General features: G+C 62.8%; 2 protein-coding genes across 2 annotated transcripts; both read left to right on the forward strand.

Moving 5' to 3' along the window:
• Positions 1 to 329: 329 nt before the first annotated feature.
• TEX19 (testis expressed 19) lies at positions 330 to 2,027 on the forward strand. Its single transcript, XM_024554059.3, has 2 exons — positions 330 to 457; positions 760 to 2,027. Exon 2 carries the CDS (start codon positions 1,005 to 1,007, stop codon positions 2,025 to 2,027), a length of 1,023 nt encoding a protein of 340 aa, XP_024409827.2. The 5' UTR covers positions 330 to 457; positions 760 to 1,004.
• Positions 2,028 to 8,669: 6,642 nt separating this feature from the next.
• Positions 8,670 to 13,178, forward strand: UTS2R (urotensin 2 receptor). Its single transcript, XM_024554060.2, has 3 exons — positions 8,670 to 9,815; positions 11,606 to 11,660; positions 13,099 to 13,178. Exons 1-3 carry the CDS (start codon positions 8,670 to 8,672, stop codon positions 13,176 to 13,178), a joined length of 1,281 nt encoding a protein of 426 aa, XP_024409828.2.
• The last annotated feature ends 480 nt before the right edge of the window (positions 13,179 to 13,658 follow it).

Genomic DNA, 13,658 nt, shown 5'->3' on the forward strand with positions numbered 1-13,658 from the left:
ACCAGTCAGGTCGCCCAGGAGACCCACAAACGGCCATGGTCACCCGCTGGTGGAAAGGACGCTGCGGGCAGTTTTCTCGGCCCTTGGAGGGACGAACTCGAAAGCGGGATCCCCCGGGGGCGGGTGAGGGGCACAGGCTGGTTCTCAACGGCTGGCGCAGTGGGCAGGCACATGGCTCTTCTGGGCGGGAAGAGCATGACTCAGCAGTTTCACTTCCTGGCGGGCAGAGGCTCAAGGGAGATATGCAGATGAGGCCAGAGCACCATGGGAAATGGCCCTTTATATTCGCGGGTGGGTGGTTCTCCCTCCCTTTCTGAGACGCCCGCTGGAGGGAGTTGGCGGGCGGGTGAGAACCCTGCGGGCTGCAGAGAGAGTCCGGGCCCCCTCCCCCCCCGCGGAGGGTGGGGTTTAAACCATCGGACCGTCCAGTGTAGTGTGGGGCAAGGTGTCACCTCAGGTGGGCGGTGGCTGGGTCTGCGAGGTTCTGTCAAGGTGCTGCCGGGTTCCATCCGATTCCTTCCATGGCCGGCAGGTTCCCTCAGGGGAGGCCGGCTGGGTGTGGGGTCTCTGGGGCACCAGCGAGGGTGTTGGGGGGGCGGCAAGTGGGGAGGGGCCGTGTGACTCAGGCGTGGCTCAGCTGCCCTGCGCAGAGGTGCCCCCAAAGGGTCGGGGTCTGGAGCCTGCGCCCCCGCTGGCCCCCCCGACCTCTCCCACCTGCCTGCTGGGGGGCGCCTGGCCTCACTCGCTTTTTCTTTGCAGTTCCCCGGAGCAGAGAGTGATTGCATCTGCTGAGGAAAGTTCCAGAAGTCCACTCTTCCCCACCTCCGCAGGTCCTTGTTGGATTGGGATCCGGTTTGTCCCCGGCCAAGGCGCCCACACGAGACCCTTGTCCTCCTCCCTGCCTTGGAGCGTCGCCCTGGCGCTCCAGCACTGGAGGGCCAGACCCCAGCAAGTCCCGTCCCCGCCGCCCACCTGTGCACTGGACAGGAGGCGGCCACGCAGCCATGTGCCCTCCGGTCAGTGTGCGGCCTGGCAGGGACGGCGTATCCCACCTTTTCGCGTCCTGGCGGTATCAGCTCCAGCACGGGGACCAGCTAAGGATTTGCTTCATGTGCTTCAAATTTGTCTTCCTGAGCTTCAAAGAGTCGCTGGAGTCGGAGGACTGGGAAGATGAAGACTGGGAGCCTGAGCTGGCAGAGAACCCCGCGGAGGGGCCCGGCTGGGGGCAGGCGCTGGGTCAGCCTGCACCGGGGGCATCTGCAGACTGGGGCTGGGACACCCCCACGTCGTCCCCTGACGAGTCTGCAGACGGTGGCCTGGACCAGTACTTGGTGCCCACCGAGCTGAGCCCTCAGGACGCAGCACCCCTGGGCTTGGGTCCTGAGGATGCTGACTGGACCCAGGGCCTCCCCTGGCGATTCGGGAGCATTGTGGCCTGCGGCCACTGGCCGAGCCCCTATCTTCTGTGGCAGGCGTTTCTCAAAGAGGTCCTGCCCCCCGGGGAGCCCATGCTGTTGGAGCTGGGCACCACCCGCGCGGTAGACCCTGCTGAGGCTGAGGCCTGGCTACTGGACATGCAGGTCCTGTCCACTGTGAACGACTCTGACGCCACCTACCTCCGGAACATGACGGCCCTCTGGGCCCTGAGGACCCCGGGCCAGGGCTGGAACGTGCTGCTGGAGCCTGACGACATGTGTGTGGTGAAGCTGCAAGACGCACCCCAGGGGCAGGGTCTGGACCCGTGGAAGCTGAGCATTCTAGAAACCTCCGCGACAGGAGATGGTGTCGAGCTGGTTCCTGCGGACACAGCTCTGCTGAAGAGGGGGTTCAGCATCCTCTCTTACTCTCCCTGGAACAAAAGGGAGGCAGAGGAGAGCGACTCCGCCTCCGGGCCAGAGTTGTCCACCCAAGGGGAGGGTCCCAGCGTCACTGGGACCGGCAGCACCGGACCCAGGGAGACCTGTGAGAGCCTGGGCCCTGGAGCAGCTGCCCTGTTTCCAGCTCCTCCACCCAAGGCCTGGAAATGAGGGACTGGGGTCCAAGTGACCCCTGTTGTCCTGGGTGCCCCAGGACCCCCGAGGCTGAGAAGGACTTGCAGCTGCCCTCCACCACCGCTGGGGGAGCTGTCAGAGGACGGGACTTGGGCCTGTGGTGGGAGAATGGGGGAGTGGCCTTGGGCCTGAAATGGGTTCTCACTAGGAAGCAGCACAAATATCCTTACCTGGGGAGAGGGTTTCATACCTGTGGGTTGTCACAGAGTTGGCAGTGTGACTGCTGCGTGGGTGTTTCTGTGCAGCGTGTGAAGTGGGGAGTAAGACAGAAACCTGTGCGCCCGCCCTAGCAAGAGATGCCGCATGGGGGTCGCACTCCCAGGAACACACGGGAGTCTGTTGCTAGACAGACGGGGGGCTCTAGTCTGTATTGGGTTTCAGATGTCGGGTATTTTATGCAGTTAGACCATTTAGTTCCTGTTTCTTTGTATGTTGTTTTTATTTAAATAAAATAGGTGTTTCGCATCAAAGCCTCCGACCCGTACTCACGTAGTCCTGGTTGATTGGCCTTGTGGTCTGTGTCTGGGTTGAGCCCCCTTTACCGGTTCAAATCCCCTAGGATGGGTGTCAGACTCATGTTCACCGGGGGCCACGTGAGCCTCGCGGTGGCCTTCACAGGGCTGAAATAATTTTAGGACTGTATAAGTGTAACTACTACTAACTGATAAGCGAATCGGCACTGCAGCCAGGTAGAAATGAGGTGCCAGGCCGGATTCAGCCCACGGGCCTTGCGTTTGCCACCTGTGCCCTCAGAGGAGATGAGAGTTTGTTTCACAGGTGTTCCTCACGTTATTTATACACAACAAATAAAGGCTTAAAGAAGAATGGTGTTTCTTTGTTTTTTCTTTTAAAGATTTTTATTTATTTTTAGAGAGAGGGGAAGAGAGGGAGAGAAACAGCAATGTGTGGTTGCCTCTCGCGTGCCCCGCACTGGGGACCTGGCCTGCAATCCAGGCGTGTGCCCTGACTGGGAATCGAATCAGCAGTTTGGTTCATAGTCCAGCACTCAATCCACTGAGCCACAGCAGCCAGGGCAGAAGAACCATATTTTGAACAATAATGAAAGTATACGCCTGAGATTAACACAAAAATCTACAGACTAGCCCATGTGTAAAGGATCCCAGTAATGTTCGTGAGACAGAGAGAGGCACACTCGTTACTGTCAGCAGCCCCAAGCTCCGCAGACTCACGGGAGAAGGCAGCGAGGGCTCGTCACCGGGGTGCTGTGGGCAGGGAAGAACTTCGTAATTGGCAGCTGCTTGTAAATGACCAACCTGGAGGTTTCCACAGGCCAGCAGTGGTGGTCTCTGGCTCCCGGGATTCAAGGGTGGGCCGTGTCCTTCCCAGCGTCCACTCCCTGGGGTCTCACTGCTGCAGCAGGTATTGACGAGAGCAGTAAGGCCCTTTTATTGATTTTTGAGAGCGTTCTTCCTCGTGTATCTTTCAGAAATGAGTCTGCAGGTCCTAAATCATCGAGGCTTACTGAGATAATTAGATGGAGAAAGGGCATTAATGCCGCTGCTGGCCCAAACAAGCCCTGATAGTTCTGTGAGCACTTGGGGCCTTGGAGTGCACATGCCCCTCCTCCTCCCAAACAAGCCCCGCCTCCTCCCAAGCAAGCCCCACCTCCTCCCAAAAGCCCCACCTCCTTCCAAACATGCTCCACCTCCTCCCAAACAAGCCCCGCCTCCTCCCAAACATGCTCCACCTCCTCCCAAACAAGCCCTGCCTCCTCCCAAACATGCTCCACCTCCTCCCAAACAAGCCCAGCCTGGTCTTACCTTCACTCCTCTTTCTGACCCTCCGGGTTCAACAGTCCATTGATTCATTATTTCAGTCTTTTCTACTGTAAGCTTTCTCGGGTCCTGAATCAGACACTTTCTGCAGATCACCCAGCCTGAGGGTCCATACCGGGAGTGGAGGAGGCAGCCATGTTCAGCCCCCAGTGCCCTTCAAGGAGGCAGGGAGGCCATGTGGTCCCTTAGGTGTCCACAGGGCCTGTTCTGAGAGAGGACAGTGTTGTGTGGCCTTGAACAGACTCCCTTGCCCTGCACTTCAGTGGCCCCAGGGTGGGCACTTGAAGTCATGAGGTACTCTGACCTCTGACCCCCACTGAGTCTGTGAGTCCTGGGCAGCTCAAGCCCAGCAGTCACTGGGTCACTTGTGCCGCTCAGATGTTGGAGGCCCTCCGCCAGTGAGTAGGGCCACGCCGGCTGGAAGCCTGGGTGCTTTCTGACCAGGGTGATGGGCATCGCCATTCCTCCAGATCAGGGGTGTTGGGACCAGGACTGGGAAAGTGTCATTTCTGAAACTGAAAGCAAGGAGTGCCATCCGCAGCAGCACCGAGGGAACTGCGTGCTGGAAAGTGAGGTGAGCCCCTGACTGCTGAGGGGCCCAGGGGAGGCGGCGCCCGGGGAGTGTGCTCCACTGGGAACCCCTCCTGGGCAGCCCCGCCGTGCTCTGGGGGCACGGGGGGGGGGGCTGCGGCCCAGCCATGCTGGCAGTTTCTGCCCGAAGCTGCCTCCTCCAATGGGCAGTCTTTGCTCAGAGCCCCTCTGGGCCCGCTGGCCTGGACTCCGTGGGGCTGGGGAGGCATGTTGGCCTGCGCCCCCACCCCAGTCCTGCTCCCTCTCTTTTGTGTTCCCCAGATGTTTTGGGGCGCAGGTGAGAGAGGAGGTGGAGGGGGGTGGGCAGTGACAGGACCCGCCTTTTTGATGAGTCTGTGGTCAGGCTGATGAGCATCTGGAAAGAAAACCGTGAAGCCAGATTCTGTCTATGGAGCTTCATCTCCCACAGAATTTAGTATTACAATTGGGAATGAGTTTTGCAGAGAAATTATCATTCCAAAACATAATGGACCCACTATGTGCAGAGCAAAGCCTAAAGTCACGTCTGTGTGAAGTGGGGGCCTTATGATCAGTGTATGATTTAATGGTCCGTAAAGTGACTCGCAGGCCCACCGAGTTCCTTTTGCATGGAGCACAGCAGGCGTCGGGGCCGGGCCCCCACAGCCTGGCAGGGCAGCTGCAGTTCCCAGCAGGAGCCCTGGCCCCATCACACCCCAGCTCTGGGCAGAGGATGGAGCCCACACCCTGTGGACACGCAGGTCCTCTCAGGTCCAGGCTGGGGGAGGAGGGTTCACCTCATCAGGGATCCAGGGAATGTCCTCTCTGCACCTTCGGGCCCTGAGCTCTCTCCCTCTGCCCTCACCCCACCCTCCTGCCTGTCCTGGCCCTCTGCAGCCCCCTCTCCGGTTAACCCAGCCCTAGACCCTCCCCCACTGCCTGCAGGAACTGTCCAACCCGGCCTTCCCTCCGGGTGCCAGAGGAGAGAAGGCCATGTGGCCGTGGGGCTGTGGGGCCTGAGTGTCTGCAAGACCTCATGGCCCAGAGATGAGGACCAAGACTGTTCTGGAAGGGTGGGCTAGAAGGGTGGGGAGCAGACCCTCGCCCCTGCTGCTGGTGGACACTGTGCTTGGTCTTCGGTCATCCATACGTCCTGATCTGTGGCTCCGAGGGCTGTTCGGTGACCCCGGGCCGTGTTCCTGCAGGCTTCCCTAGTGACCGGGGCATGCCCTGGGCCACGGGTGTTTGGACCAGGGGCAGGGGATGAGCTGCCAACCAGCCTGAATCACCTGCCCGTGGAGGGAGAGGATGAGAAGAGCCTCCGTGGGGTGACACGGAGACTCCCAGGCCAAGAGCCGCCGGGCTGCGGGTTCGTCTCCCAGTGAGGAGTGGGGCGTGGTGCTCGCAGGGTCCCAGGCCCTCTGAAAAGGATGGAGGATCTGAATAGCATGCATGAAAGGAGCAGGGAATTCTGAAACAAAACAGCAGCCCCACTCACAGTGGCCAGAAGGCGGAAGCAGCCCAGTGTCCCCAGAGGGGTGAATGAGCAAACTGTGGGTGTTGGCAGAACAGGAGGGCGTCATGCCTCAGGAGGGAGAGTCCCACGCCTGCGGCTGCACAGGACACACCCTGTGGTGGGACTCCCTCAGGCCAGGGCCCTAGAGGAGCCACGGGGACAGAGGAGGATGGTGGCCACGCACGGGGCGGGGCGGGGGGGGGGGCTGGGGGCGGGGGCTGGGGAGGTAGCTGTAACAGGGCAATTCCGTTTGCAGTGACGGAACATTTGGAAAGGGACAGTGGTGATGGGTGCACAACATTGCGAATGTCATTAATGCCACTGGGCGGGGGCGGCCTGGGTCCAGGGCGTGATTGGGGCTGGGGGTGCAGGGGGCGAAGGCTAGAAGCAGAGACACCTCCCAGAGTGGCGGCCCAGCTGGGGGTGACTTCACCCCACCACGCCGCCGAGGGTTTCGCCCAGGGTGAGAGCTACTCAGACGCCGCTGGGGCCTCGACCTGCTGCCCTTGGCCAGAGCCTGGGGCTCCTTTTCGCCCAGGTCCTGGTGCCATCCCTGAGCCCCGCACCGCCCTCAATCCTCCAGCGCCTCCCCCGCGCCCCCAACCCCTCTCCTCCCGCCCCCTCCCGCTCCCCAGCACCGTCTCCTCGATCCCGTGCCCCCTGTCCCTGGCGCGCACCTCAGTGCCCCATGGGGCGCCCTCCCCCAGGCCCCACCCCCGCCCCGGTCATTAATATCCAGTGCGGGCGCGGGGCCATGGCGCATTCCCAGCTGGCAGCTGGGCGGGTGGCGGCGACCAGGATCCGGCCCGGAGCTCGGATGCCCGGGCAGGACTGGCAGGCGGAGTCCCTTCCGTCGTGAATCCCGGGCTCCTCACGCGCCTGGGACGGAGCGTTTGGAGCGTTTGGTGCACGGAGAAAGCTTGACCTGCTGCGCTGGGACCGAGGTGAGATGCAGGGCTGCCCCGGGGTGCTGGGGGCGCAGCCAGGCTCCTGCACAGCCCCGCAGCAGAGGCTCCAGCACCCGCCGGGTAGGAGGGATCCCCTCAGATCCCGTGTCAGGGGCCTGGGGCGACGGCTGGGCACCTCCGGCCAGCCTGAGTGCCCTTCTGCTGGGAGGCTCAGGTGCCGCAGCCAGGCGGGTTGCTCCCCAGCTTTTCCTCAGCATCAGCCCTGGTCGTGCAGAGGGAAGAAGCCTGGAGCCCAAGTCACCTGGGGGTGGGGGGCTGTGGGCCGTTCAGGGGCTTCTCCTTGGTTTCGGATTCCCAGTTTTTAGGTCTGTTTTTGCATGAAGATAATCTTCACAGTGGAGGCAGCGATCTTAAGCGTGCGACTCCACGAGTTCTTACACATACGTGCTCCGTGTGCCCCCCACCCGGTTGGGACACGGCCAGCTTCCACCCCAGAGGGCTCTCCAGTGCCCCCTCCCAGTCGACACCCTGGGTCCCCCGCCAGTTTGCCTTCCCTGAGCTTCATGTAAATGGAGCCCCAGCATGTGCTCTTCCCGCTGGTTTCCCGAGTGGGACGCTGCCAGTGTGAGCGTCACCCACGCCCTTGGATGCAGGATACTGGGTCTTCTTTGTGGGGCGCATTTCCAGGATGGGGTCACAGAACAGGAGCTCACCCGCCTCCTATTGATGGGCGACCAGCGGCTGCCAGGGCCTGGCCACCCGGAGGAAGGCTGCTGTGGGAGCCTGCTGTCTCCGGGGGACAGTGTGTCAGCCCTGTGGGGACAAACCCCAGCTGGAACTCCTGGCGGGAGGCGGGCCTGCAGACAGGCATCCCCGCCGGCAGGGCACCGTCTGCGCCTCCGTCCCCACGCGGTGTCTGCCCTGCGCCTTTCCCTGCCACCCCGAGTGCCCAGTGGCTTTGACCCTTTTTGAGCATCTTTTCATTAGCTTCTCAGCCTTTTGATGTCCTCTTTGGAGAAGATGCTGTTCAAATCTTCTTCCTGCCCCCATTGAGTTCATTTTTACTGATTTGCCGTTTTCCATGTATCTCGGTGACGGGTTCTTTGTCTGGCCTTCTCCCAGTCCCAGGTTCTCACTTTTGCTCCCTCAGTGGGGGCCGCTGGTCTTCTTGTTCATTGCTCGTGTCCTTTGTGCGTTTGGAGGGGTCTCTGCCTCCCCAGGGTCACACAGGTGTTCTCCGGTTTGTCCAGAAGGCCGACTGATGACTGACTCAGCCCTGTGCGGGCCCACGGTCCGAGTCACTTTTGTGTCCGGCGTGAGGCAGACACGTGGACCTTACAGGCCTTTCCCTTTTGAACTCTTGAGTCAGCAGATTCTACTTTTGTCATCTGAGCAGAACATATTTTTAAAACGTGCAGGAGAAACTCGGGGAGAAAGGGCCGTAGGTGAGTGAGGCCTGCTCGTGCAGGTGAGAAATGGGGGCCTGGACAGAGCTCCAGGCTCGGGCTCCCGGCTCTGCCCACTGCTGTGCTTCTCAGAAAAGCCCAGTCTGCCCCAGAGGCCCCTGGGCTTGCACGGAGGGCCAGGGCAGGGGCGCTCCTGGGGCAGCTGGTCTGGGTGGCTCCTGGGTCTCCGTGGAGAGCCGGGAAAGAAGGCAGAGCTCTGAACAGAGGGTCCCTGGGGTGAGCGCCGTCCCTCAGCAGGCCCTGCCCAGTGGGAACCTCGCCCTCACGCCGGAGGGGTGCCTGGCCTGCATCTTGATGGACATCTTCTCCTGCAGCGCGAGCCTGTTGCCCACGGGTGCCCCCGGCAGCACGCCCGGCCCCAAGCCCCGCGTGAGGTAGCACGGATGGCCCTGAGCCCAGAGCCTGCAAGCAGCTTCCCCGCGCCTGAAGCCCCCCTCGGCCCCAACGCATCGCTCAACAGCTCGTGGGCCAGCCCCGAGGAGCCCGGCGTGCCCAAGGACCTGGTGGCCACAGGCGCCATCGGGGTGGTGCTCCTGGCCATGGGTGTGGTGGGCGTGGCGGGCAATGCCTACGTGCTGGTGGTCACCTGCCGCTTCCTGCGCGCCTCGGCCTCGCTGCACGTCTACATCGTCAGCCTGGCGCTGGCCGACCTGCTCTACCTGCTCAGCATCCCTTTCGTTGTGACCACCTACGTCACCAGGGAGTGGCACTTCGGGGACGTGGGCTGCCGGGTCCTGTTCAGCCTGGACTTCCTGACCATGCACGCCAGCATCTTCACGCTGACCGTCATGAGCCGCGAGCGCTGTGCCGCGGTGCTCAGGCCGCTGGCCACCGCGCAGCGCTCCAAGGGCTACCGCAAGGGCCTGGCGCTGGCCACGTGGCTGCTGGCGCTGCTGCTGGCGCTGCCCATGATGCTGGCCATCCGGCTGGTCCACAGGGGCCACAAGAGCCTCTGCCTGCCGGCCTGGGGCCAGAGCACCCACCGCGCCTACCTGACACTGCTCTTTGGGACCAGCATCGTAGGGCCCGGCGTGGTCATCGGGCTGCTCTACCTGCGCCTGGCCCGGGCCTACTGGCTGTCGCAGCAGGCCTCCTTCCTGCAGACGCGGCGGCTGCCCAACCCCAGGGTGCTGCACCTCATCCTGGGCACCGTGCTGCTCTTCTGGGCTTGCTTCCTGCCCTTCTGGCTGTGGCAGCTGCTGGCCCAGTACCGCGGGGCCCAGCCGCTCACGCCCCGCACCTCGCGCATCATCAACTACCTGACCACCTGCCTCACCTATGGCAACAGCTGCGTCAACCCCTTTCTCTACACACTGCTCACCCAGAACTACCGTGACTTCCGCCGGCGCTCGCCCCGGGGCAGGAGCACCGGTGGGCCCACGGGTGGCCAAGCCCTCCCACGGCGCCCTGCCCGCTCCCAGTGCTCCTTGGGCCGCTTGCTGTCCTCCAGCAGCCCGCTGGCCACCGAGCCCGTCAGCCCAGCCCAGGAGGCCCCCGGGGTGTCCTTGCCAGAGCATCCTGGTCTCCAGGTGGGTGCTGGGGTGGGGCGGCCATAGCTGGAGTCCTGCTGACAGCCTCCCTTCCTCCATCCTCTTCCACAAAGTCCCCTGGCCCCCCTTCCCCATCACTCACTGCAGCTGTCAGGTCAGAACCGCCCTGTCCCCCGCTGGCCCAGCCATGCCGCTGACGCCTGGTCAGTGCCAGCCCTGCCCCTCGATGGCACACAGCCGCCCGCCTGGGACCCGGCCCTCCTGGCTGCTGTGTGTCCCCTGTGGTACCTTTCCTGTCCCTCCTGGTGCTGTGACAATAAACGCTGAGCTCTGTGGCCTCTGTCCTGCCTCAGCTGGGGGGCAGGCTGTCAGGGGCAGGGGGCGGGGTGCACAGCTCGGCAGGTGCGGGGGCATCCTGTCAGTGGGGCACACGTCTTCCTTTGAGGCCTTTGCTGGCAGCTGGACCTACCATCCTGACGTGAGGGGCTGGTGCTGTCCAGCCTAAGCGAGACCCAGGGGTGTGGGGCCTGAGACCCGGGGTGAAGAGGGAACAACCACCCCCGAGAGCTCTGGGAGGAGGGGCAGCCAGGGAGTGGGCGGTCTCCAAGGCAGGAACGCAGCACATAGAACCCTCCCATCTGCAGCTCACCTCTCCCACCCAGACCTATGGCTTCATCTGTGTGCAGCGTGGAGTTGTGCCCCCCAGGTACGGAGGTTGCCGGGCCCTGGCTACGGTCAGCCCACCCCTGGCTACTCCCTCCCTGAGGGAGTGTCTGTGTCCACCCCTGCTTGAGGGCGGGTCACCGAGAACAGCAACGATGACTGTAGGCAGGAAGGCTGAGAAGCAGGGCCAGCGTGGCTTCCTCTGAGGTGCTCGACGTCCCCAAGGCTGCGGCCACCCACATGGGGCAGCCGGGCTCAGAGAGAAAGCCATCTGTCCGGCCTGGGACAGAGAAGCCTGCCACCAGGGGGACGTGTGGCCAAGTAAAATCCGGATGGAGTAGTATGTGTCCATGGGAGTCATGAAATCATAAAAGAATGAACGTCATCCTAACGTGAGGAGCGGAAGGGCTTCGAAAAGTGCGACCTGAGTCCAGAGCCCTCAAGGAAAAGATCCATGAACTCGGAGACCTAAGTCACGTAACATCCCGATGCAGAGAAAGATACTGGAAGCCGAGACACCCTCAAGCAGCGTTGGCACCGCCTGTCGCGAGGCAGGTTCTGATGCAGGGTGACCACGCCCGCTTCTGCGGTTTTGTCCTAGACCAGAGTCAGATGTGGATAGAGGTTCAGCTGAAGCTCGTTTTGGCATCATAAACATCGGAGACACCCTGGCCTGTTCAATGAATTACAACCTGTTCTGAGAGTAAGAGAGGCGTCACCTGGAAGGCCCCTTCATGGGGCAGATCTGAGGATGCTGATAAATGGGGGGCACCCAGTGACACTGTACTGTAACCCCAAGTTTCATGGACACGAACAAGTGTGAGTGTGAGCGAGCACAAAGGCCTGACAGAGATGCTTGGAAACAACACTGTCCCAAGTCACAAGGACAGGGACTCAAAGAGGCCAGGCTGCCTGCCGCAGCCAGGGGCTCTGCTCGTCCCAGCGGGGCCCTGCCACCTCAGAGGCACCTCACGTGGACGCCCGCGGTTCACCTGGAGGAGGTTGTTGCTTGTGGACCTCTGACGAATGGCACCCCTAAGCCCGCTGCCTTTTGTGTCTGGTTCTCATACCCCCTTGCGGAGCGCACGGGGCCGCCCTCCTTCCTGTGGCGGAGGAGCACTGCTGGGGCAAGGGGGGGGGGCGGCGCTGCTGTCTGCCGCCTGCAGGTGGACATGAGGGTCCGGTCTTGGCCGATCAGGAGTGAAGCTGCTCCGGACACCGGTATGTAAACCTGTTCGCGGGAGGTACTGGGGAGCCTCTGAGACGCTGGCTGTGCGTGGATTCACATTTCGTGAATCTGGGCTCCATTCCACAGCTCTCCAGAAGGTGGGTGAGTGGGGGCAGCTTTGCTGGGGTGGGGCGTAGAGTTCCTCTGGGAGGCTGTGGGCAGCAGAGGAGCCTGGTGGGCGGGCTGGGACTGCGGGCCCAGCTGCACCCGGGGAGGGGCTGAGCGCCAGGCCTGGGGTTCTTCCCCTGCCCCATCCCACTTCAGCCCTCACAGAGCAAAAACGGAGAGCTGGATGGTGTTGGGGCTGCAGGTGCCTGTAACTGGACAGTAGGGTGCCTAACACCCGGCCAGGGATGAGGGAATGGACTGTGTCCCTCAGCTGGGGACCTGCTGCCCTTTCCTGTTCTGTCTTCTGCCTTCCTAAGGGGGGTGAGGGGGTGGGGGGCGGTGAGGAAGAACCCAGAGAGGGGAATTCACAGCCAAGGCAGAGATTTGCTTCCCAGGAGGCGGCATGCAGGCGTCCAAGGTGAGAGCCTGGGGATGGGCGATGGGTTTTCCAGGAGCAGGCACACTCCTGCCCTGCAGGCTGACCAGTCTGTCTGTCTGGGTTTGACTGCTGGTCACTCGGGGCAGTGGGGGTGTGCAGGGCCCCTAGGCTTTTCCAGGCACTGCCGGCCCCAGGAGAGCAGCTTCACCCAGTCCACTTGCCCAGCCGCGGGGGGCGGCGGGCAGGTGGAAGAGCCCCGCTTGCTGCTCAGACCCTGCACCCGTGCAGAGGCCGGGACACCTGCCACGGGCGGCTGCCCTTCATGTCTGCTATGTACCGATGAGGAAACACACCCACGGGTTCCCTTCACTCCTCACCGTCCTGGGAGCTCACAGCCCACAGACGCTAGGGCCCACCTGCCCGGGAGCTCTCTGCCTTTGGAGTCTGTCCTCCCGTGGGAACTCCTGTCCTGGGGGGTGGTTGCACTCAGCCGTGGCGAGGACAGTGACAGTGCCTGTGGACGGAGCTGTGCCCCTGCCCGGGGAGGGGGAGCCCAGCTGGGTGGCAGAGACCTGGGCTCTTCCCCAATTTCACACCTGTGCACACCCAGCTGACAGGTTTGGTCACCTAGAGGGCCAGCTGTGGGCAGCAGGGGAGCTCAGCCAGCAGAAGGTGGGAGCCCCCATCCCGTGAGGGGTAGGTGGTGGCCAGAGTCTAGCCGGGGCCCCATACGCCCACAAACCACCACCCCGAGAACCCAGGGCCCCATGCAGGGCAGCCTTTTCCATTGGAATTCCAGACAGATGGTGTTTGGAGCAGGAAGTCAGGCTGCCGAGGGGGCCCAGCCAGGAGCTCTGGACAGCAGCCTTTTCCAGGCCAGCTGAGTGTCCGGCCTGTGGGCTGGTGGCCTGCTCTGGCCCCCCCCCCACTCCCTGGTCTCCCAGGAGGCCCCCTCAATGGGCATGCCCCCAGGCCGTCTCAGCCAGTGCTCATCCCCTCTCAGGACTGTGGGCGCAGGACTTGAGGGGCTGCCCAGGCCAGTGGGTACGGCCACCCTTACTTTGCCCCTGTGGCCTCAGGCAGCCTCAGTGTGATCGAAAGTCCAGAACCCGTGTCTCACCCCAAAGCTATGTGTCAGTGAGCAGGCTGCCCAGGCGCCAGCACTGCCGAGATCCTTCGGGGCCCGAGGGGGGAGGAGGGGGCATCTCAACTTCTGCCCTTTGCCCCCTAACACTCTACCCTCACCCCACAAGCGCTGCCAGCCCCTCTTCCCCGCATCGCCCACAGGGGTAGGTAGGGAGGGCCTGGGCAGGGCACCAGGGACCCGGGAAGGGGCAGCAGGTACAAACATGGGCCCACTGTGTCCTTGGGACACAGCCTTGGTCCGGAGCCCACCTGGGTGAGTGGAGCCCTGGGACATCATACTCTCCATCCTCTCCCCTCCCAGCTTGCTGGGACTTTTCCGGGAATGAGGCCCATCCCCCGCACTCTTCCCAGCTGTCTT

Source organism: Desmodus rotundus, chromosome 9 (genome assembly GCF_022682495.2).
Source record: "Desmodus rotundus isolate HL8 chromosome 9, HLdesRot8A.1, whole genome shotgun sequence".
Classification (NCBI taxonomy): Eukaryota; Metazoa; Chordata; class Mammalia; order Chiroptera; family Phyllostomidae; genus Desmodus; species Desmodus rotundus.

What these genes read in the sequence shown, in the direction of transcription:
- UTS2R (XM_024554060.2), top strand. Translation starts at nt 8,670, where the DNA reads ATGGCCCTGAGCCCAGAGCCTGCAAGCAGCTTCCCCGCGCCTGAAGCC. An exon ending in CAGAGCATCCTGGTCTCCAG is followed by an intron (nt 9,816 to 11,605) that starts GTGGGTGCTGGG and finishes TGCCGCCTGCAG; the next exon opens with GTGGACATGAGGGTCCGGTC. An exon ending in TGAAGCTGCTCCGGACACCG is followed by an intron (nt 11,661 to 13,098) that starts GTATGTAAACCT and finishes CTGGTCTCCCAG; the next exon opens with GAGGCCCCCTCAATGGGCAT.
- TEX19 (XM_024554059.3), top strand. Translation starts at nt 1,005, where the DNA reads ATGTGCCCTCCGGTCAGTGTGCGGCCTGGCAGGGACGGCGTATCCCAC.